This window comes from Saimiri boliviensis, chromosome 1 (genome assembly GCF_048565385.1).
Source record: "Saimiri boliviensis isolate mSaiBol1 chromosome 1, mSaiBol1.pri, whole genome shotgun sequence".
Taxonomy (NCBI): Eukaryota; Metazoa; Chordata; class Mammalia; order Primates; family Cebidae; genus Saimiri; species Saimiri boliviensis.
The window spans coordinates 228,109,295-228,134,748 of record NC_133449.1 but is presented as its reverse complement, the minus strand read 5'-3'; the positions used below and the strand labels follow the sequence as shown (position 1 = coordinate 228,134,748).

The 25,454-nt window shown below is 40.5% G+C and overlaps 1 protein-coding gene across 3 annotated transcripts in view; it reads left to right on the top strand.

Moving 5' to 3' along the window:
- Window positions 1-25,454, top strand: part of RASGRF2 (Ras protein specific guanine nucleotide releasing factor 2) — a 374,367-nt gene that overhangs the window by 208,638 nt on the left and 140,275 nt on the right. For all 3 annotated transcript variants that reach the window (XM_074384260.1, XM_003920945.4, XM_039474667.2), the window contains 7 exons: window positions 4,932-5,011; window positions 5,408-5,601; window positions 11,064-11,173; window positions 12,413-12,531; window positions 18,467-18,627; window positions 20,264-20,330; window positions 20,807-20,943. In XM_074384260.1, the coding sequence (XP_074240361.1) occupies window positions 4,932-5,011; window positions 5,408-5,601; window positions 11,064-11,173; window positions 12,413-12,531; window positions 18,467-18,627; window positions 20,264-20,330; window positions 20,807-20,943 (868 nt within the window). The remainder of the gene's footprint in view (window positions 1-4,931; window positions 5,012-5,407; window positions 5,602-11,063; window positions 11,174-12,412; window positions 12,532-18,466; window positions 18,628-20,263; window positions 20,331-20,806; window positions 20,944-25,454) is intronic.

The following is a 25,454-nucleotide window of genomic DNA, read 5'->3' as shown; positions in this document are numbered from 1 at the left end:
GATGGCACACCTGTTAGGTAGCTTTTTCAGTAATCCAGGTTAGAGATGATTATAACGGAGGCAGTGAAAAGTAGTTGGAGTCTGAGTGTATTTCTAAATCAGAGACAGTAGGTGTTACCGGTGCGACTAGTTGGGGCCAGTGTCATGGAATTTGTCAAAAACAGTTGTAGATAAAGCAAGGCAGATTTGTTAGAGAAAGTGTGAACACATGTTGCAAGAGTGCAATGAGCAGCAGAGTAGAGAAGGTGCTATCTGCAGAGAGGCAGGGCTGGAGGGAAGTTTTATAGGGTCGTGCTAGAGGGGGCTAGGTGTGGAAGAGGTCATTCCTTGTGCCAGCAGATTGTTTGTATTTTTGTTTGTATTTCTTAGAAGAATTGTTCATTGTTCTCCCCTACCTGCAACCTTCCCCCACCTGGGGCCCCTTCCTTGTTGCTTACTTATCCATCAGGACTCAACAGTAGGATTTGTTCATGGGTTTGACATGGGTTTTAAGAGAAAGCAAAAAGACAGGTAAGATTGCAATGATTTTTCGCCTGGACAACTAGAAGGATGGAGTTACTATTTGCTACATGGTAAAGCTTGAGTCAAGAACAGGCTGAGGGGAAAAGATTAACTGTTTTCTCTTGGATCTGTTGAGCATGAGATCCTATTAGACATCTAAATGGAGATGTCAAGTGAGCAAGGATTGAATATTTGTTTGGAGTTCAGCGGAAGATTCTGGGCTGAAGATGGAAATTTGGGGGTCTTCTAGCATACGGATAGTATTTAAAGCTGCTAGTCTGAATGGGATTACCAAGCAAGTGAATACAGATGGATAAGAGAAGAGGAGTAAGTACTAAGCCCAGAGATATTCCAACATCTAGAAGTCAGGAAGAGAAACAGGAGCCAGCAAAGAAGAGTGAAGGGGATCTGTTGAGTTACCTGGAAACAAAAGCAAGAGAGAAACAACAACAATGCCAAAAAGGTCAAAAAAGCAGTAACTTAGAATTGACCAAGCGTTTAACCACTCGGCGTTTATTGGTAACTTTGATGACAGTCCAAAGCCTGGTTGCGGGCCTAGGAGAGAACAGGTGGTGGGGCGGGGGGATGAGGAATTGAAGTGGGTGGGTATAGAAAACTCTTTTGAAAAGGGCTGCTGTAAAGAGAAGAGAAACAGGATGGTACCTAGAGGCAAACGAAGAGGATAGAGGAGAGAGGGAACTGTCAAGCAGTAAACTTGCAAAGGCGAAAGTGGACAGAACGTCCTGCACGGGTCAAGAGATTGTCATTAGCCGGGAGCATGGCAGGGCGGGAATAGCACTTGGACACTTCCGTAGTTCGGAGGCAAGGACATCCACTGATGGGGCAGATGGGAGGGAAGTGTCGGAGCTGGAGAAGAGAGACAGAGGTGAGAGAAATCGTGATAACTAGGGAAGGGGAGTAAATGGATTCAGCAATGTTGTATTAGTGCTGGGCAGCACTAAGAGCCTGTTTTAGTTTATTAGGCTAGTGGTTATGACTTCACAGTGAGATCAGTCAGGATGGTTGCATGTTTTTCTTTAGCTGCTTTCAGCTGCATGGATGCAGGTGCAGAGTGGGTGGAGGATTGGGATTAATTAGGATTGGTGTTGTGGCTGCCGTGACGAAGTGAGAAAAGAATAAGGAAGTTGAAGGTGTATGCAAGGAAGAGATTATAACAATGAGCCATGGAATCTAAACTAAGGAGAGAAAGTGATGCGGTATCAGAGGGTTTTGGCTGATAAAGAGGTGGTAGGATCTGAGGATTTAGGTCGCGATGATGTGAAAGAAGTTTTGGAGTCAGGGTTCCAAAGGCAGTGAACTGAAAGATTAGGAGTAGTCAGAGAATGTGGTTGAAACTGAGATAGGGAAGAGACGCAGCTATTGACGATGACAAGGTCTAGATTACAATCAAGGGGGTGTTGACTGAGGTCAATGGAGGACAAGATTTTTGGAGGAGGAGTTCAAGGGCCTGTGATGCCAGGATATTGAAATGTTGTTTGTGTGCATATTAGAATCCCCAAGAATTATGACAAGAGTAATGTTGGAGAAAAGAGCAACCATGAGCTGAGAGCTCAGATCTCAAGGCATCAGGAAGAGCCACTGGCGTGCCTGTAGATGAGTGCAGAAGGGAAGGGTGATGACTGGTAGTCTGATAATAATGAGATTAAAATCTAGGCTTTCTTTTGTTAAAAGGAAGGAAGGAGATTTCCCCACCTTCCTGGCCATGGCTCTTCTCAAGTATGTGAGACATCCGAAGGAACCTGGGGGTAGCTCTTGATCCTCAGGCAGTGCAGCATTCTGGTGAGACTTCAGTCATGAAGTGTGCAGTTTCAGCAGGTCCGATGACAGTGGATGGGACTGTGTACTGCACTCTGATGAGCGGAATTGGAGAGGATGGGTATAGAAAACTCTTTTGAAGAGGGCTGCTATAAAAAGGAACAGAGAAACAGGGTGATACCTAGAGGTAAATAAAGAGGCTGTGCCACATTGGTTTAGGTTGCCTCTGGCTCTTTGTTTCCACTGGATTGCTTGATCTGAAACAGGAAAGGCCAGGTTTATCATATTGTTTAAATTCAGAGTCAAGATGTGCCTCTCTTTGGAAGGTGAAGCCATAAGCAAGCTCATCATATAGACTAGCAATTATTTACCACACCTAGACCCAGATGGAAATTTGATGAGGTATTTTAAAAACATTTTTATTTTTAATTTTTATGGATATATTTTATGGTTACATAAAATATATATATAATGTGGAATGAATATGTCATAGCTGTACATATTTATGAGGTATATGTTGTAGTTTACTATAAGCATATGATGTGTAATGATCAAATCTGGGTAATTGAGATATCCGTCACCTCAAACATTATCATTTTTTTGTATTGGGAACAGTCTATATCTTCTAGATATTTTTAAATAAATTATTAACTATAGCTGCCCTTTTATACTGTCAAATAATAGAAGTTATTCCTTCTATTTAACTGAACTGTTGTACCCATTCACCAAGCCCTCTCTTCGTCCTCTCCTTTCCCACTACCCTTCCCAGACTCTGGTAACCACCATTCTATTCACTACCTCCATGCGATCAACTTTTTTTTAGCTTTCAAATATGAGTGAGGACATGTGATATTTGTCTTTCTGCGCCTGGCTTATTTCACTTTATATAATGTGAAGAGGTATGTCTATACAGGTGAGGTTTAAAGAAGTTTTACATCATTGCTGTTGTTTAACTAGATTCCCTTTACATGCCTTTGAAATTAAGTCCTAGACAGGGCAATAATTTTAAATTTCAACACAGTTTTATAGTTAAGAAAATGTAGTCTTCCTATTTATATACAGAATTGTTTCATCTGTTTTCTAACCATCCACGTATCAAAGTATGAAAGGGGATGTATCAATTAGTTCGTGTTCAACATAGGACAGAGGAAAGCCTCTCTGAGTGGAGGGAACTCATTGTTTACAGAATCTGTTGGAAAGGCTGGGGGAATAAAGTCAAGGAACAGCCCTTAAACTGTTGACTTTCAGAGAACAGCACCACAGATGTGATCCAGAGGTTAGGATGCCACTGCCACCACTGCTGCTGCCACAGATGCCTCTCAGACTTGGGAAGCTCGTTCCCAGAAACTAGAATCCTGAGGCTGGGTGCCGACATTGCCCTAAAGCACTCACATCTCCATGACTGACTTTCAGCAACAGGAAGATGGCCCCTACTTCCACCTTCCTTGTCTTTCCAAGTGCATCTATTAGTGGAACTGAATTTACATCCAGAACCATAGTGGCAAGGGAGCCTGGGAAACGTAGTTTTAATTCTACCCCTCTCCACCTAGGAGGATAGAATACAGATTCAATGACTAATCTGTAATACCTGCCAAACTAGATTTGGTTGAAATCCTTGAAGAACAAACACTACTTAGTTAAAATTGTTATAAAAGAAAAACAAATTAGAATCTTACGGAGCCATTTTTGTTTCATTTCTTGAATCATTTGAAATAGTAAGGACTTCTTGATGTCTCCTGTAATGGAACTTGACTAATAACAAGCCAAGGTATTTCACTGAGATTAATAGTTCTGTTTTTGGTTGTGTGTCACTGTGTTAGTTCAGAAAGGGCTTCAAAGGCTCATTGCAGTAGGTTAATTCCAGTGAGTAGAAAGCAAATGATGTTTTGACTTTGGTAATTACCCTTCTTGGCCCTTTTAGGAATTTAGATCCCTAATTTATGCATCGTCCTTATTTTAGTATCTCTGTGTAGGCTTCACTCTTTTCAGAAGATTCTTTTGCATTTCTGTCTTGGGTATCTTAGGAGTGGTTATAGTGGAGTTCTGTCAAAAGTTTTGCTCTAGATTTTTCTTCATCCTCTCTCCTTCTGTCAAAACTCATTTTACTGACAGAGAAACTTTCTCCTGAGTTATCCAGAATCACATATGAAAAGAAAAGAGGGTCATAACTTTAATTTTCTTATTATTGATTGAAATACTGCATTCTAATAGAAAGTTCGCTTAAAAATTGATGAAGAAGATTGCGTGACAATTATTTGGTGCTTTCTGTCCTCTAATATTTGAAGCTTTTATCAGGGTTTGCTGAGACTGTCATAATTGCTTGTTAGAGGATAGTGTAATCCATGTTATTATTGGGTATAGTTTGGAGGCCCTGTGGGACATATGTAACCTTTATATATCAAGGCTTAAGAACTCAGTGGATTTTAAGAACTCAAAATCCACTTATAATGACTGAATGTGTTGAAGCCAACAGGCTCTTACCCTAGGGCATTAGGACAGTAGAGTAAATGCTAGAAATTGTAAAAGAAGTTTCTCCAGATAAATCTGTTGACCCCCCACCTCTGTTAGCAAAACCTTTGATCATCTGCAGGTGCTTAACTGCCTCCTTTAATAAACACCATATAGCAACTAAATTATTTTTCCATTTTTCATAGTGAAACAATCATGTTTCTTCATGAAATATTTCATCAAGGACTAAAGGCAAGGATAGCAAACTGGCCCACTTTAATTTTAGGTAAGTGCATTCTTTAAAGATGTAAGATTTTCTGTTAGAATGGCTGCAATTAGAGTAAAATAGCTCCAGCATTATTCAGCTTAAGCTGTTTGCATCACCCTGTTGACCTGTGAGCTTCCATACCCCAAGACTCTGTCTCCTTGCCTTCTGGGTCCTTTGGGCCCTGCCTCAGTAGTTACCTTTTGACTCTTTCCCCTGGCCTCTCATAGTTAATTTGGGGCTGGAGTCGACTACTGCCCACAAGTGCAGTCTACCAGATCATCATTCAGGCCTCAGGGCTGCAGCTCCATGCATATGTGACACCTGGTTCTGGGACCCACTATTTGCCATTCCTGCTGAGTGTAGGTAATTTACCAAGCGCCAAGGGAAACAGCCATGTTTATTGTTTCTTTCCAGCCGATCTGTTTGATATTTTGCTCCCCATGCTGAATATTTATCAAGAATTTGTGCGTAATCACCAGTATAGCCTCCAAGTTCTCGCCAATTGTAAGCAAAACAGAGATTTTGACAAACTCTTAAAACAGTATGAAGCCAATCCGGCCTGTGAGGGGAGGATGCTGGAAACATTCTTGACCTATCCAATGTTTCAGGTGAGTCACTGCGTGTGGGGGTTCACTCAGGGTGGTGGCAAAAATATGAAAGCAAAAGTATTAGAGATAGCTTTAGGGAATAGTAAGAAACCTTCTTGGAAGGCCAAAGGTTTACATAGTTTATAATGACTGTGTAAAGCCAACAGGTTTTTACCCTAGGGCATCAGGACAGTAGAGTAAATGCTGGAAATTGTAAAAGAAGTTTCTCCAGATAAATCTGTTTACCCCCCACCTTCGTTAGCAAAACCTTTGATCATCTGCAGGTGCTTAACTGCCTTCTACTCAGGGGGTCTGCAGAAGTTCATGATCCTCTAATGGTGTTTATCCGAAGACCCCTCTCCTTTGATATACTAAATAAAAGCCGGGTGTAGGGGCTGCCATTAACTGCTGTGAGCGATTGGCCCCTGGACACCCCAGCTCACTTTTCTTGTATTCTGTGTTTGACATGGATATTATTCATCCATGGCTGAGTCAGGGTCTGTAGGAGGGACTCCCGCAGGTGGAAATTCTGACAGCCTGGGATGCATTTTGTAAGTCAGAGGTTCCAGCCCAATGTCACTGAACCTAGTGTGACCAGCGTGAGATGTGTTAAGTGTGCCCTGGGAGGAATTATGGCACACACGTATCATCTGCTGCTGTCTTGAGCTTGACCCTGAGATAAACAAATATTGTGCCACACATTCTCTGTGTCTCATGGATGTAGGAAAACCAGGCATTTTTGAAGCAAAGAATTCAAGAATGATTTTTTTGAAACGCTGCACAGTTTTCTCTTTACAGAAAGATTCCACACAGACCTCTTTCATGGAGTCTCCTCCTCCAGCATGTTTAAAAATATTATTTGGTTTACAGAAATAGGATTCTGTGCAAATGTTCCAGTTTATGCTAGTTGCATAAAAGATTCTTGGGGACGGAGTGGCTGCTGGGCAGGCTGCTGTTTTCCGGCCCATCCTCCCTCCCTGTTGCGGTTGCTGTTGAGCTCTGGAGACTCTGGAGAACAAAAGGAGGACCTCCCCTGGTCACAGAGGCTGTGGAGACTTAGGAAACGGAAGGCTGGGGCTGGACCTGGGGACTCTTGGCAACTGGTTAGGTAGCCGCAGGGGCTCCCTTTTTCGAGACTAGAGCAACCTAAAGGGTCAAGAACACTTGCATTCTTTCCTGGCCTAGGGTTTTACGGTTAAGAGCTCAGAAGTGAGAACCAGGGAGGCCAAAATGTGCATTGAATCTCCCGTTCGTTGGAAAAGTGTTGATTCTGTTCTTTTGGAAGAGCATTGAGTGTTCCCACTGTGGAATTTAGGTGGCTTCTGGCCAGGCCTCCGAATTGTCATGTGGTAAACCAGTTCTACTAATCATGTGTGTTATGGTTACTGTGGAGCGCTTTGTCCTCCTGAGCAGGCATCTCTGACCCTGGCTAATCATTTTGCAGCCTCAGAAAGAAATGTGGCTGTGGTGCACAATTGTTTGCCTTAAAGTTTGTCAGGCTGGCTCGAAATCCTGGAAGTCGCCATAGAAGTTTAGTCAGGTTTTTAACCGAAAGGATGCATTTCAAACCACTTAAGTATAGTGAAACTTTATAGTGGTTTTTTGTTGTTGTTGTTTTTGTTTTTTTTCGTCCTTGGAACTGAATTGTTTGAACTCTTTGCCTCTCTGAGGAAATATTTTACAAGAAAAATTTCAGACTTAAAAAAAATCTATTTACATAATTGAAATTTAAGATTTTATTGACAATGAAACATTTTATGTAGTATCACATTCTTCTGAGATTCTATGTGAATTTTTGACAGTTATCTCTAGGTTATGATTCAGTACCCCAAATTGCATCTGTTCAGTTACCCCAAGTCAGTTGACTATACAAAGGTAGAGTTGTGAAAGACCCGTGGGACATTCAGAGAGGAACCCAGATCCCTATCTGACAGCCCACTGATGTCTTTCTTCATGCTATTTAATTCCCTCTTGGTGTGATTTCCTCAGTATTTTGAAATGGCAGAACTACGCTTTCACTGCAGATGAGGTGTCCAAATACAGTGGAATGTAGGAACTTGGAAAGGTCTTTGGATTTCTTTAAAATGCTGGGATACTCACCCACCACCCTTCCCTTCCTCTCCTGAAGATGAAGTCTGATAGCAATGACTGAGCATTTTGATTGAGTCCAGGGAATTTTTATAATGTAAAAAGAACATGGGACTAGGAATCTTTAAAAGGCCTGATGTCTCACTCACCCTTCAGTCAGAGCATTGGGGAAAATAATTGAATAGCTATTTCTTAATTGCTAAATTGAGGCAGCTGAGCTGTAGCTAGCTCCAGACTCTCTAGCCCTCTGACGTGGTGAGCCTAGGGCAACTGCAATGGTTCTGATACTTCCGGTTGGCTGACTTTGTGGTGTTACAAGGAGCCTGGTGTTAATCTAGGACTCCCCTTCCCAAGAATGTGGTGACTTCAAACCGTAGAATGTTGGGTCAGATACTGAGGCTTTCTGGCTTTTGCCAGACAAGTATAACCAGAAGTTTCAGCTTGTGGGAGCCTTTGCCCTGGAAGAAGCCTCAAAGAATTTAGCCAGAATTGTCCAACTGCAAGAAATGAGCAGATTGAAAGAGCACGGAATTGTCTTTGTTTGCTTCCCCGTAGCTATTGAATAGACCAGGAGAAGTCATTAGAGTTCTCTGCCCAAGGGCCTTATGCTCCTTGGTGTCTCCTTTCTGTCTTCTTCACTTGATGCCTTGCTTTTCTGCCTTCTCTCTAGAAAGAACCCTAGGAGAAACTTGGGGGAAATTGCCTTTTCCAGAAGCTGGGAGGGTTTTCCTTACTAAGCTGACTCTATCCTTCTTGTTGCCTTGTGGTTCTTTCACTAACGAAGTGAAATAGTCATGGAGGTGTTTGATCTCTTGGAGCAGCCGGATGTATCTGCTTCCCTCTGTGTTAGCAGTGGTGCTTCTGCACATCCGCTTTGCTCCCCTGTAAGGCTGGACACCCTCAGGATGAGGCTAGGGCTCTCACTTTTTTTTTTTTTTTTTTTTTTTTTTTTTTTTTGCTGGAGGCCAACAGTGGAAGAGGTGACTAGTTTATACTGCCAAGGGACCTCTGGCCAGACTTTCTTGAGCCCAGATACAGAGACAGAAGTTAGTGTAGGGGCAGAGGGAGGAGGCGAGGTGACTGAAGGCCTTTAGCTTATATGTGAAGAACAGAGAAGGTGATTGTCTTCCTCCTTCTGGACCCTTTGTTGAGTTCGTCAGTTACTGCTGTTATCGAGCTATGTTGTACTGTGGAAACACAGAGAAATTGTAGAATTTGGATGATGCAGTAAAATTATCCCCAGTTGAACTATCAGAACAGTTAAGTCCAAGTATTGCCAAGAAATTTGTTATGGAAAATAGTGTTGTCATGAACATAATTTTTATTTATTAAAGACAGTGGCTTGGCTGGTACTGTTTAAATTGGCTTCAGCTGCTCATGTATTTATTTGGCTATGTGTTGAAAGTCCATTGGTAAGCCGATCGTGAAATCTGCTCCTGACAAGAACAGTAGTGTTAGATGTTCTCCAGAAAGTAGCTACTTGCTATCCTATCCATTTATTTACTGTAATTGGAGAGCAAGCTAATTAATGTCTATAAAGTGACAAGTATCTGCTCCATAATTGAAAGCAGAATTATAATTCATTTAGACAGCTCCTATGATTCTTGGTTTTGGGGGAAGAGATTTATAGTCAGCTCTTGAAGATACAGATGAGCCCTTTGGAGAGCTGTTCACTTCTCGCAGAACTTTGTTTACCTGCTCTTTGGCAGTTCCCGTGCTTGTTTGTTCCTTCACCATAAAGTGGAAAGGGCCAGAGACTGAACTCAAATCCATCCACCTGAATCTTAGCCAGGGAGCACTTTAAAAGAAATGTAAGTAATGAGGAAGGCTCATGAGAGAATTGACCAAACTCAGTTTTGTGGATTGTCATTGCATTGTTAAGTACTCGGGCTTTCCTGCACCTGCCCGCTTTGCTATGAAAAATTGGGTACGTTAGCTATTAATGGCCTGATTTACTTGTGGAACTACTAATTAGAGGCAAACTCTTATCAGTCATGCAATTATGCCAACAAAAGCACACTTATCCCAGGAGACTTTATCAAGTCGGACAACCGTAAGGGCTGTCTTAGTGAGAAATTCACGGGAAAAGGAGCAGAAAATCTCCATGTAGCCTACAAAGGGAGAGTTCTCCTGTATCCCACCCTCCCATGATGAAGGGGGCCTATCTGTGCTTCCTGAAACCTTGATTTGATGACATTCCTTAGGGCGAGGTCCCAGAGCTGAAGTTCAGTGTCTGTGCTAATGGTGGCTGTTGTCTATGCATAGTGTGTAAATGGAGGCACTTAATAAATATTGGTAAACAGCCCGGTGAAGGCCACCACTGGCAAAGAGCAAAAGCAGATCCCTAGGTGGGGCCACTGGCCTTTCAGGACAAAAAAGAAGAAACCGCACACAGGGCGCTGGAAAGCCATTTTAGTTTCTTCATTCTCAGAGGTCCTTTCAAGTGCTGAGTGAGACCTCATTCCCCGCCCCCCCACACACACCCCTCACCCCCAGGCAGATGAGACTCCCCCTCCATGGCAAGCTCAGAGAGAAGGTAGGTAGTGCTCTGGTTAGAGCTGGGATTATAGTTGATGCACCTTTGGGGCAAGTTTGGGCAAGTTACCAAACTTCTTCCCACTTCAGTTCTCTATCTGTAAAATGGAGAAATAATCTTTATGGTGTTGGAGGACTGGACACATTGGCAAAGCCTGGAGCACCCAGTCTAACCCCCAGTGGGTAGTGTTGTGGTAGATATTCATGCATGCTCTTGTTAAAATTAAGCCCACAATAAATATGTTGTGTCACTGTAAATTAAGTTCAATCTCTACTATGTTTTATTACGATCTTCCTCCGGTTGGTGGAATTTCTGTCTTTGACAAAATTCAGATAGTCTGTTAATAAAGGTACCAATAAATACCCTAATTAAACAGTACTTTTTACTGCAAGGTGAATTGAGATAAAGCAGAAACAGGAAGTAATAAAGGTGAACATGTCTTCTCCCAAGTTTTAATACTTAGAGTAGTGCAGTGGGATTGTTGACTTAAAAACACTGCAAATGGACTAATATATCTAAAATACAGACTCAAGTGACTTGATGACAGCTGTATCTGTTTCTCTCTGAAACTATGATTCAAAAGTACATGATTATATTTAAAATATTAAAGAAACAATCATCTCTTTGTACCATAACACTTCAATAATTTCTACCTTTTTATGTGTTCTTGATGAAGTCTTTGGTGTGCATGAAATGTGAAGTGTAGTTCATTTTATTTGTATTTCTTTTATAAAATGTGTAAAACAGTCAAAAGTGGGAGTGTAGAGACAAGCTTCTGGAAGCAATGGTGGCCCTGCAGAGCATGTGCCCGGTCACCCACCCTGATGTCTTGCTCACACTAGCCTCTGTTTGCATCTAGATCCCCAGATACATCATCACACTGCATGAGCTCCTCGCTCACACACCCCATGAGCATGTGGAAAGGAAAAGCCTGGAGTTTGCCAAATCAAAGCTAGAGGAACTGTCCAGGTACGCCAAGAACTTATAAGAAAGGCTTGGGAGAGGAAAGCAGCAAATTAGTCCCTTGTGGAAACCTCCTGTGTATGTTCCAAGGAACAAGAAGCAAAACAAATCCAGCTTCTCAGATTCACCTGCAAGTTAAATACTAGCTTGTGAGGTGATATTGAACATTATTCACATTCACTTTAACCAAGAAAAATACATGTCTTGGAAAACGTTCTTATAGCATGTGAATTTATGTAATTCAGATTAGGCATATTTTGGTTTAACTTTGGAAATGTTCACGTTTCTTTCAGTATTAAAAAAAAAAAAATGGGCAAGGCGCAGTGGCTCACACCTGTAATCCCAGCCCTTTGGGAGGCTGAGGCAGGCAGATCCTGAGGTCAGGAGATGGAGACCATCCTGGCTATCATGGTGAAACCCCGTCTCTACTAAAAATGCAAAAAATTAGCCAGGTGGGGTGGCACATGCCTATAATCCCAGCTACTCAGGAGGCTGAGGCAGAAGAATCACTTGAACCTGGGAGGCGGAGGTTGCAGTGAGCCGAGATCACGCCACTGCACTCTAGCCTGGGTGACACAGCGAGACTCCATCCCCGCGCCCCCCCCCCCCACCAAAAAAAAAGATAGCCAGTTGTAGTGGTGTGCATCTGTAGTCCCCGCTACTCAGGAGGCTGAGAGGAGGGTGCAACAGGTGATGATTACTTGAGCCCAGGAGTTTGTGACCAGCCTGGGCAACATAGCCAGACCCTGTGTCAACAAAATAGACTCTCAGTGGCATTTGATATTCATATTTGGCAAGAAGCTAGAGGAGGTACAGTTTGCATTTCTCAGTGACTTTTCATTGTTCCAAGCACTTATTTATGCCTGTGTTATTTTAGCTTACATGGCTAAATGGTCTCAAGGTCTCTTATTTAGTCTGCCTCCAAGAAATGGCCCCCTAATTTCAATGAGAGGACTGGCCCCAAAATAACATGTTGCTTTCCGGATGCACTTAGAAGCAGACATGCCCAGGGACCCTGGTCATTGCTGACCCACTTACCCTGTAGAATCACGAGGCACATTGGCCTTGCCTTGGATCATGACTTGTCGAAGCCTGGAAAGATCCAGTCTATTTCCCCCAACCCCCTAGTTCAATTGTTTCAAGCTGGAAACCGAGCTTCTCAGATCTCCGAGCTCTTCTTCGCCTATCTGCTAGGGCAACAGAAGGTCTCTCTTACTGTGATCCTGACTGTGCTGTGTCCGACAGAGTAATGCACGATGAAGTAAGCGACACTGAAAACATAAGGAAAAACCTTGCCATCGAAAGAATGATCGTGGAGGGCTGTGACATCTTGCTGGACACCAGCCAAACGTTCATCCGCCAAGGTAAGTCCTTGTGGAACGGACCCGCGACCTGAGTGCGGCTGCCACGTGGTCTCGGCACACCCCGGAAGGCGTTCTGAGCAGGCCCCCCGCGGCCTGCGCCGAGGCTGTGGTTGAGGCCCACCTTTGTGCTGTTTCTTTTCAGGGGCCATGAAACACAGCAACACAATCATAGTAAAGCACGAGTGGGGCAGGCAGTTACATTCTGACTGGACGCTCCTCCTCAGCGGCCCGGACATTCTCTGCAGCTCCAAGGAGGACCAGTCGGCCTGGCCCACGGCCGTGGCTGCGCCGAGCGCTGACGATACCCAGGCCAAGGCCCAGGAGAAACTTGCGTTACTCAAAGCCCTTTCACATAAGACTGGGGACCATGTCCGAAGTGAAAGCAGCTGTCTCTTGTTCCCATTTTTCATCAGCACTTCCGGATCCGCCCCACATGGTCTCATTTGATTCAACTGGTAACTCCCGTTGCCAGCTGAAATGTCTCTGATCGACCCTTGCCACGCCTTGCTTTGGTAATGCAGAAGCTTTCGTGTGTGCAAAGTGTGCTTTGGGGGCGTCATTGGATAAATTAAGCTTTTGAAGAGTTGAAGATATTTGTGCCGGAAACTGTGGAGAAGCAAGAGCCTGACAGTGCCTATTTCTCCTTGGCTGTTATTCCAAAATGCAAGATGTAAACTACATCTCAAGTTATTTATTTATTTATTTTAATACTTAGGTCCTCTGTGGGAGGGGAGCATGCCTCGGGCAATTGATTTGAGACAATATATGGCACACATTTATAATTTTGAATTTGGCGAGGAGTGAAACATAAATTTGGAACGCCATCTTTAATGTAGTTTCTGTTTATAATGTGCCAGTATCATTTGAAGACATTTATGTTGCCATTGCCTACCATAATGTACTGCTTAAAATCTTTTTTAACCTCATCACACAAGACTGTGTTTTGTGCACATTAATTTTTGCACAGAATACTTTAAAAGTTTAATGCATGCCATTCTATTTTCCATTATTTATTTACAAGGAGAAACCACACATATGTTAAAAGTTTGGGAGTCTATTTTAGAAAATGATTCCTTTTCTCAATTTTGGCTTTAGATACTCTTTTTTTCTTTAAATAAGGGTAGAATGTAATGCTAACACTATCAGGCCCTATAATGCCTTCTCTATTCCTCTGCAGACTGTGTTCCCACATTGGCTTCCTGTCTGGCAGCCTCTGTGCCTTTACCTGTGCTGTCCCCAACCTGGGGGCTGGGAATGTCCTTATCCATCTCTTTTGTGCCTGTTGGAGGTCTGCTTGTCCCACCAGGCTCAGATCAGACACCTCTAAGGAGTCCCTTGGAATCTCCTCTTCCTCCTTCCCTCTCCTCCAGTTAGAGTGGATTTCCCTTCCACTCCATTTCCAAGGCACTTCACTCCTGGTGCATGTATTTCATCGTCTTGTGTAGAGGTACTTGCTTGTATGCCTCTCTGTCCCAGTAACTGTAAACTCTGAAGGGCAGCACTTAGCTTAGGAATTCTCTCTGCCTTGCCTTGTCTAGTATGATACTTTCTATTACAGATACCTGGAAAATGGGCATTGAATCAAATTAAATCATTTATTGAATTGCAATTATGACTGAAAGGTGTTTTATGTTGTATTTTTCTTGTATTGGAATTCCCTGAAAATGTCTACTGTTTGACTTATGTGCTTCATAGTATGTGAGAATGGAGACATAGCATACAATTGCTTAAAGGATTCTTGATTGGGAAGTACTGTTACCCATAAACGTTTACTATATTGCTAAAAAAAACATAACCTTTTTTTTGATCTGAGCTTGAAAACATGTTCAATAATGAAAAATGCTGGAAGGTCAAATATATTGAATGTCATATATTTTTTCATTGCAATTGGAGAGAAAACAATCATGAACGATTTCTCCCTGTATTCATGCCCATATATTACTAATTCCTTGTTATGTACCACATGTTTAAGGCACTTCTGTCAGCTATGGGTATTTCTGATATTATTGTGTTGATGTCAATATAATGATTTGCCTTTTAGCAGTGTTTTTCTACATGTGTGATTTGGTTAGTTGTTTAAGAGTTATTCAGTAAAGTTGGTTTCTGAAATTCAGACCTTAAATCTGAAAGTAGGAAGTAATACAATCACAGAGAATTTGGAAAGTTTACATTGTTTAGCTTTGGTTATTTCTTTTATCACTTTTACATAACACTCTTAACAGATTTTAAGACCCATTGAGGTGATTTTTAAAATTATTACTTAAAAAAGTTTTTGAGGGATTCCTATTGTCTATGAAATAGTCTACAATTTTATCTTTAAAGATGTGCTAATATTTGTGTTAATTACTCTTAGGGATGATATGTGGTCTATTTCTCTGTGTGTATGTGTATGCATGTGTGCATGTGGTTTCCACCTTATGTGAATTTTTATGCTAAGGACTAGAAAATATACGTCATCCAGATCATCTGAAAAGTCACCTCAGAATAAGGGCATCAGCCACTCTTGAATGTTTTTTGATGGGGATTTAGTGATGGAAATAATGAAAGTTTTATTGTAAATGGCTTCCAATTATTAGTCTGATGGATAGGATACAAAAGACTGTATTATAGAAATGGTCTGATGTCATTATTTTGTAAAATCTATTAAAAGTTTTTTGAATAAATGTGTGCGTGTCTGAGGCAATGATAGGAAAACAGTCTAGCTGCATCACTGGAGGTCAAATCCTGTCACCCCTACTTCCTTGCTGTGTGACATTGGGCAATTTACTTATCCTTTCTCTGCCTCAGTTTCTTCTCCTTAAATTGGAGTTAATAGTAGTAGCTATCTTTTAGGATTGTTGATTAAATGAGCTAATGCTTACAAAAGCACATAGACTAGACTGCAAGATTATGATAAACTTTAAAAGCCAAGATCCAAATTTTGGAATGATTTTCTATTTTCCATAACATGAAATATATATGAATATTTAGTAGAAGATAAAGGCACTCTAAGCTGACATTTTGTACAAAATCTACTATGCATTGTGAACAGTGTTTTGTGGAAATGTAAATCAGGAAAATGAGATATAGGTGACTGAATACAGTGCTAAGTGCCTTAAGAATAAATAAGGCATGGACCTTCCTGATATTCTAATCATTCCTAGACCCTAAGTCATGCACTTTCGATGCACCAGTGTTCTCTGAAATTGTAACATGGGGTCAAGAGACAGTTATACCTTCTCAAATGCCCAACCCAATAAGCTGGAAATTGCTCCTTGTTCTTTTTCACTATTCAGTAGAATTAAGAATATGGGGCACAGTCTTGAATGCCATACTGTGGGAATAAAGTGATTGAAATAACAGACATTTTGTTGGAAGTTAACCCCAGTTATTAAATAGACTAATGACCAGGGTGCAAAGAATCATGCAATGATCTGATGAATTACTAAATGAATACTAAGTATTTTCTGATTTGTATTAGCTAGAGAGGAATCCTTTCTTCATGTCTCATAGCTATGTTGAAACATGTCAAATGCAAGAGAAAATGTGAAAAAGTCCACTTAAAATGCTTTTTCCAAACATGATTACTTTACAAACCATAGATTTGAAATGTCTCACTTTTAATTCAGATGTATACATTTCTGTATGTACCTAATATACTCAGTCTCCTACGTCTCCCTCCTACTTGGATATGAGGTAAACAATTATAGATTAAGCATATTAGTGTATGGTTATAGGTTATAGATTAAGCATATTAGTGTATGCCAAGGAAACATTTATTTTTTTTGTCTCACAGCTGAAATTCACAATAATTGCTAATATAGGAGCTAATAAGGTATTCTGTCATTTCTTTCTAAATTTTATTTTTACGTATTCTATAATTTCTGACATAGAAAATTGCTGAATTGCTAGAAGCATTTACTAACGAACACATTATTACTGAGTTTTCACAGGTTGCTTATAGCCTTTCTGAAAATTGTTCACAAACCTATTTGTCCACCGAGATTATTTGTCCAAGCCTCACTCCTTTACTCAGCCCTAACTAATGGGCCTGATGACCCACAGCCCCCATCGCAAAGCTAGAACTTGCTCTCTTCCCATCTGTCCCCTTGTTGAGTCTTAACATTTTACATGGCTGAATCCCTTGGCTACGTCACTCACTTAGGTATGACCTTAGGAGAGCTACTTAGCCTCAGACCTCAGTTTCCCCATTTGTGAAATGGGGGGCATTGAACCACATCCTCTGCAAGGCCGCTGGCTTTGATTGCATCCTGAGCCCCATAAGCACAGCCCTTTGCTGCTATGACCTGCTCATAGACGTCCCTAACTTTTACCTCCTGCTTTCACCTGTCTCCTGTACTCTATGTTATTCCTTGCTGCCTGGGCTGCCAGCCAGTTTGCTCCCACCCACCTCACCTCCTCATTCACTCTCCTCTTGCCCATACCTTCGTGGGAGTCAAGCCGTCTCCTGGCCCTTTGTTCCCCAATTCCACATGCTCGCCCAGGACTGCATCCCTGCTGTTCTTTGGGCCCAGAATAGCTGCCTGCTCTGTGGCTGTCAGGCATCCCACTGCAGCACGCACCCAAATAGGTAGTATGAGATCCGGGCGTGGAAACTTGGGTCTCTTGCCATCCTGTACACCTTTCAATCTCTGTTAAAAAGTAGGTGCAGTTTGCAACAATCATATGTTAATATGAACGTTTTGTGACTCACAGACATAGTTTTACCAACTTACATATATATGCTCTTTATATGAAGAGCTTTAGTCATGTTTTTCTGCTTATAGGTGTGATTTGTGCTCATTAAAAAAAATCAGGAAGTTAGGAAAATGTATGAAGAGGAAAATAAGGTTGTCCACAGTCTCATCTCTTAATGATGGCTGCTGTTAATATTCAAGGGCTGAATATGCACTCAGTGATTCTTCTGAGAGTAACATGGGCTTGTGTAAGGCTGCATTTGGGGTAGGTGGTAGATTAAATACACGTAAGAAATATGACTATCTCAGGGCACTTCAGAAGTCAGAATCAAGGGATTTGCAAGAATCTTTCTTAGTCCTTTTTGATTTGATATTTAACTTAGATTGGAATTTTCTTTTTGGGGTAGGGAGGTTGCTATGAGGGTGAAATCTAGAAATAATCCAATGTAATACTGGTATTATAAAGTCTGTGTATAGCTTCCCACATTGAATGGAAGGTAGTTTTGCTCATAGGAGTGTACTGGGTATAGATTTTATGTGGTTTATTTTCTGTTTAGATTCCACAAACAATTTTTATCACACATAATTTACATGTAACTTGAAATAGCTCCCTTTAAAAATCGTTCTTAGCTAAATTTCACTGAATTATATAATTTATGTATTTTTATAATATACAAGTATTCTACATTCTATTTTTAAAAACACAAAGTAAACTATATTAATATGCTATTTATCTACCTTCTGTGCTTCAGGAAGAATATATTGCATTTGCTTTTTGTTATGTTATATTACTTTATATAATTATATATGTAATTATTAATATGTGTATTATATATTATCAAGAATAGTTTAATATTCATATTATATATAATATTGGCATAATATATTGATATTATATGTAATATCAATAATATGTATTTAAATATATAAATTGATTGGATCAGATCACTAAGGACAGATGGCAGAAGTGCCTCATACTTTGAATTCAATCTTGTCTTCTTTCAAACTTATTTTCCAGTTTTAGATGAAGAATCAAGTCTAAAGTGTTTCACAAAAATATTAGGAACAGATTAGCCCTTAAAATACAATGCATTGTTTCTTCTGCTCAGAGTGTTAGAGAATTTCTTGTTCTGATAGTGCGTCACATAAATCAATCCCTGGTATCTTGGGAAACAGGCCTTAGTGTTTATTACCATGGACATGGTCCTCACTTGACAAAATTTTAATTGCTGTGTATTCTTCATTTTTGTAATCGCCAGGTTCTCTTATTCAAGTACCTTCCGTTGAGAGGGGGAAACTTAGTAAAGTTCGCCTGGGTTCGTTGTCTTTGAAAAAGGAAGGAGAGAGACAGTGCTTCTTATTTACAAAACACTTTTTAATATGTACAAGAAGTTCAGGAGGGAAGCTACATCTGCTCAAGGTACTGGTTTTCCATAACTATTCCATTTATCTTCCAAGCGCTTACAAGGTACTGATGTTAACTCACTTGTATTTTCCCATGCTTGATATTATCATAAAACAGATTGTCATGATTGCATAATGAGCGAGGTAATGTACAGTTACCAGCTCTGACATTTAATTCATTATCGTTTGAATTCAAAGTAAAATAAATTTATTTTATGTATGCTTCACCGTAAGGAAATACAATTAAAATCATAACCTGGACAAAATTACATACTATATTATATCTGTATATTAAAATCATATACAAAGTTATATACTAGTTGACAACTACTGAGCTACAAAAATCTTGTCAAATCACTACAATGTACCAATGCAATATTTGCTAAACACTATTTTATCTTGCTCCGTACTAGGAGTCAGCAAACTATGGCCCATGGCTTACAGCCTGTTTTTGTTAATACAGTTTTTGATTTTGGTGTTTTTTTTGGTTGAGATAGGGTCTCACTCTGTTGCCCAGGCTGGAGTGCAGTGGCATGATCATAGCTCACTGCAGCCTTGAACTCCTAGGCTCAAACAGTCCTCCCGCCTAGCTTCCTGAGTAGCTGGGACTACAGACTACCACGCTCATCTAATTTTTAAAAAAATTTTAGTAGAGTCTGGGCATGGTGGCTCACACCTGTAATCCCAGCACTTTGGAAGGCAGAGATGAGCAGATCACGAGGTCAGGAGTTCGAGACCAGTGTGACCAACATGGTGAAACCCCATCTAAAAATAAAAAAAAATAAAAAAAATAAATAAAATCAGCTGGGCATGGTGGCATGCACCTTTAATCCCAGCTACTCAGGAGGCTGAGGCAGGGGAATTACTTGAACCTGGGAGGCTGAGGTTGCAGTGAGCCGAGATCATGCCACTTTACTCCAGCCTGGGCAACAGAGTGAGACTGTTTAAAAAAAAAAAAAAATTTAGTAGAGACAATGTCTTGCTATGTGGCTTGGGCTGGTCTTGAACTCCTTGGCTCAAGTGATCCTCCTGCCTTGGCCTCCCAAAGTGCTAGAATTACAAGTGTGAGCCACTGTGCCTGGCTTGTTAATAAAGTTTTATTGAAACACAGCCACGCTCATTTGTTTATGTACGGTCTGTGGCTGCTTTTTTGCTAAAGTGGCAGATCTGAGTAGTTGTGACAGAAATCATATGACTTGCAGAGCCTAAAATATTTACTATCTAACCCTTCACAGAAAAAGTTTGCCTATCTATACCCTTTTTAAAATTATTGCTTACAAATATTATTCAACACCATGATGACAGCTTTCTACTGCTTAAGCCACTTCCTGGTTGATGAGTTCAGCCCTTTGCTAAGCTGCATTACTCTCTAAAGCCACTGTGGTGCCATCTAAGTTTCCCATCCGCTGACTTGCTAAATTTTATAAACAACTGAGTGAGAGTGGGTTGAGAGAGAAGAATTTTACTGAAGTTAAATGAATTCACTTCCTTTTGCACATCTAAGTTTAATTTTGGGCTCTATGAAAAATTATTTATGATGCAGAATTGCTATGCTTTCTTCTATGGCAACTTGAATATGGAGTTTACAAATCAGAGCTTCCCAATCTACACAAGACCTTCAGCGTCTTAATGAAAAATTGGTTTGTTTCCAGACAGGTGGGGTTCTGTCTCTAATAGACTGCACATTGATTGAAGAGCCAGATGCAAGCGATGATGACTGTAAGTCACATTCAGTCACTTAAGATTATATTAGAATTAGAGAGGCTGAGGACAAACTCCCTAAAGTCATTAATATATGAAAAATTGAACCATTTAGGCTGTGAGCCTTGTTAAACCATCTTTGGGAATTCACATTTTACTGAATTTGTTTTGTGATAGTGACTATTCAGCGGCAGATAGAGAAGAAAGAAGAGTTGAATTAGAGTGTTGGAATTCTATAAATCATGGGGTTTAAAAAATAAAAACTATGAAATTAGAAGGAAACCAGGATTCTAGTCTAAAGTAACCTACTAACCTCAGCTTCCTCATCTGCTTATGAGTTTAAGAAAGCCTTCTTCATGCCCAAGAAGTATGATATGGGTGAAATGAGATTCCTGATTTGAGTGCAAATGGATTGTATAGATAGAATGATGTGAAAGCAGCTATCACTTTTTTTTGGTATTCTCATTTGAGTGTTTGGTTTACATGTGTTCAAGCCAAAGGTTCTGGGCAAGTGTTTGGGCACCTGGATTTTAAAATAGTGGTGGAGCCTCCCGACGCTGCCTCCTTCACTGTTGTCTTGTTAGCACCCTCACGCCAGGAGAAAGCTGCCTGGATGAGTGACATCAGTCAGGTAAGCAAGTGGCTTTGGCCAAATTTTTGTTTTTTAAGTTTCACAACTTAAACTTTTGGAGATAGTTTTAAGAGGTTTTTTATTTTTATTAAAAAATTACACCCAGTTGCTATAGTCATTGCCATAATCTACGTATCTTGATAAGCTGTGATCGTTCTCATCTGTGTTGTTGCTGTTTGTTTTTCTTCTTAAGGTCAAAAATTTGCCTGAAATGTTGTAATTGGATTTTAGTTCCTGGGCATTTTACACCAGCTGCAAATGTGATCATTTGTGTTGAACAGTATTGAAATTGCCCAGTTAGTAATAAATTCTCTAGTGACTCCATTCGATATTTTGCTTATTTATTTCTGAAGTAGAAAAATGGTGAAAGATACAGAAACAGACAACAAAGGCTGTGGCAGAAATTGTGAATTAAGGAAGCAAAAGGGACACTGTCTGAGGTATAAAACATGAAAATGAGCTCCTGTATTTCATATATTAAAAATCAGGGAACAGAATTGGTTACCTTTCCTTGATCAGCAGTGCCCAGTTAGGGAATTGCTCCATTTATTTAGGAAATAATATGATTTAGAATATGTCAGAACTAATCATGATTGGACTTAGGCATTCTTATTCAAGCTCCATATACATTTTGGCTCTGTAGGGGAAAAGTGTTGCTATATGAGAAAAATACTTTATAAGGACTTGATAATTGTTTTCAAAGTTGTTAACTCAAAGAATACTGGGGCACATAGAAAAGATGTGTATTGTAGATTTCATACTTTTTTTTGAAGGGTTCATAGCAATTTATGTAGGACTTAGATGGAAACATGAATTCAATCATAGTCCTTTGGATATGTAATTCTTTTTTGAGTGACTGAAAATTGAGGGGAAATAGAAAACGAATGTCAATAGTAATCATTTTTAGTTGTCGTTGAAGTTTTACAGATTTAATCTCATTTGACTCTTATAATAGTATTCTGAAGGTAAACCGAGAGAAATAAGTTTAGTCCCATTTCACAGGTGAAAAAGCTGAGGTCTGGAAAGCTAAGCATTTGTCAAAAGCTGCTCAACTTCACTGAGTCAGAACGTAAACCTGATCCGGGTCTTTTTTTCTGTTTAGCACTCTAAACATCCTCTACAAGAGTGCCTTATGCTGGACTTTTACTTATATGCCCTCAGGATGGTTTCGATGGTGAATAAATGGCTAGAAGAGAAGGCATTTCGTTTCTGGCTGACAAGGAAATGAAAATATGGGATCTTCCATATTTGTAAAATTGCATCTTTGTGGTGATTTATTCATGCTTTCATTAGCTCTATGCTGTATCAATTAATACCATATTAAGTCTCTCCCTATTTGTAATGCATCTCTTTATGAAACTCTGGATCATTCATTGACTCTATGAACATTTATGAGGAATCACCATGTGCTGCATGTATTACTCATGTACTAGGAATAAACCATGGTTCTTGGTCTCAGGGAGAACAGGCAGTCTCATAGGGAGCAAAAGGAATAAACCACTAAATGCAACAAAATTTTGTGCATGTTGTGAAGCCAAGATAAGTAGGAAGAATGGGGAGAATAGGAGTAGGCAAAGGTGTTTTTCCAGTTGCTTCTACCTTCTACTCTATGATATAATTAGAGCTCCAAAGATACAGACTTGATAAAAGCTCAGATGATCTTCCTTAAGGTGAGTGGGGAGGCACTGTTAAGAGAGAAAGACCCTTGGTGTGCAGGAATGATTCTGTACCTAGTCCTTTAAAGAAAGGCAGCCAGTGCTTTGCCTGTTACTAGCAAAGATCTAAGTGAGTCTTTCTCTCTGCTTAGACTAGACCTTAAGGTAGAAATATGCAGCTTCCTCCTTATTTCTCCAAGATGCTATGGCTATGATGCTGCTTAGCAAAAAAAAAAAAAAAAAAAAAAAAAATCGTACTAGATTATATCTTCAGTGGAAGGAAGCTAACCAAAAGTTGTATCCTTTATAGTGCTGATGATAGTATTACACGAAATGACTGTGTCCCACAGTCTTGGCATTGTGCGGCATTGACACTTGTGGTTTCATTCATTCAACAAATATATTTATGCAGTGATATATGCTTAGCACTGTTCTAGAGATTTTTGACATTATCATGAAGAAAAGAGACAACAACAACAAAAATTCTCTTAACCTTTTGTAACTTCCATTCTAACATGGGGAAGACCAAAAATAAATGATAAGGGTAATAACTAAGTAGATACTATTTTATATTAGACAGTGATAGGGCAGGGTAAGAAGGGTTGGGTTGCTGAAGGTGAGTGGGTTGGTAGAGTTTTTAAACGGTGTTCACCTCATTCTGAAGGAGACTTTAGACCAGGCGTCCCCAAACTACGGCCCGCGGGCCGCATGCGGCCCCCTGAGGCCATTTATCCGGCCCCCCCACCGCACTTCAGGAAGGGGCACCTCTTTCATTGGTGATCAGTGAGAGGAGCACAGTATATGGTGGCCCTCCAACGGTCTGAGGGACAGTGAACTGGCCCCCTGTGTAAAAAGTTTGGGGACGCCTGCTTTAGACTGTAGTAGGTGATGGAGATACCATGTGAGTATGTGATGCCATGTGAATATGTGATGTGAAGAGGAAACAGCAATTGCAAAGACTGTAAAGCAGGAGGATGCTGCACATTTCAAGGAATACCATGAAAGGCAGTGTGGCTGGAGTAGGGCATGTGAGAAGGAGAAGAGAAAAAAAAGTAAGAGGTAACAGGGGCCAGATCAGGAATGCTTTTCTAAGCCAATGAAAGGGGCTTTGGCTTGTATTCTGAGTCAGATGAAAGCTATTAAAGGATCTGAGCAAAGGAATGCCACGAACTGTCTTAGGTTTGGAAAGGATCACTATGGCTGCTGTGGTGAGGATGGGCTGAGGGCAGAGGGCAGGAGTGGAAGCAGGGAGGTGAGCGAGCAGGCCGCTGCAGTAGTCCAGGCGACAGATGTTGTGAGCTCAGGCCAGCTTGGCAGGAGTGGAGTTAGAGAGTAGGGTTCTGAGTCTGGATTCATTTTGAAGGTAGAACCAGCAGAGTTTTATTGTGGATTAGGGCTGGGGTGTGAGAGAAAAAGAAGAGCGAAGGATGACCTTAGAGGTTTTGGCCTGAGCAACTGGAAGGATGGAGTTGTCGTTAGCTGAGATGGAGAAATCTGCTGGGAAAAGAGATTTGGGGGCAAAAAGCAGAAGTTTACTTTTGGATATATTGAGTCTCAGAAGTCTGCTAGACATTTGAGTGGAGTTGATGAATAAGCAGTAGGATATGGAAGCCCAGTGTTTAGAAAGAGGTCCAGGTGGGAGATATACATCATTTGGGTGGTACTGAAGGCTGTGAGACTGCTGACATCACCGAAGGAATATGCGTAGGTAGAAGTAATAGGGCTGTAGCCTGAGAGAAGGGTCAGGTCAGGGAGAATAGTGAAGAGAACCAAGAAGAAACCACGCGTGCAGCCAGAGGACAGCCAAGAGGACGTGGTGTTTTCGCAGCCAAGTGAAGAAAACCTGTCAAGGAGGAGGGGACTGTTTTAAATGCAGATTCCTTAACCCACATTCTGGATGCCATTTTAAACTCCATAAGCTCCATAGATCACTTTTGCACTTTTGCACAACTGCTTCCAAAGGCTGAGTAAAGTAGTGATTGTTCTAGGATACTTAGTAATTTTGCTGGTGTGGGGTTTGAATGGTGGGTGGGTAGGTGGTAGGGACAGAGTGCTCTGCTCTTGACTGAGTCGAGCCAGCTGCCCAGAAGCCTATATCTCAGCTGGCCTCGTTTTCTGCTTTAAGCATTTTCCTTTTATAGGAGAGATTACATATATATTCATGGAATTAGTCTCTCAAGTATATCTCTGGACATATTCATTATTAATAAGATAAGCTTACTGAATGTTTGAAATATACTCTTTAGTATTTTATTGTGTATATGTTAAAATATAGACACACAAATGAACTAGAAATATTCCCAACATACTAAAATGTTTATCAAAATAGCTTCCACAGATAACCTGTATTAGAATTACATGAGGACTGTTTTAAATGCAGATTCCTGAACCCACATTCCGAATGCCATTCTAAACTCTAGAAGCTCCATAGATCACTTTTGCACAATTAAAGAACCTCCGTCCTGAAGAATGAACTGTTTCTATCTAAAGTCCCCACAATCTTGCCATATAGAAATAATTGTACAGTTTGCCTCTCAGTATCTTCATACATCATTTTTGCTTTTTACTTGATTTACTTCTTTCTATATTCCTATGTACTCTTCATATGCATATTGGCTATCTATTATTCAATGGCATTATATTAAATATATTCAGCTGCATCAATTTACTGCTTTCATAGCTTTTTCTGAATAATTGAGCATTGAGTATATGAGCTGTTTCCAAGTTTCAGGATTAATATATAATGAGGTGCTAAACATCTTTGTGCAGGAGTTTTCCCCTTCTTTTAAAGTCCTTTGTAAGGCTGGTGTAAAAAGCCTGATCACTTTTCTGATTACGTGATTCCTGGTGTGACAG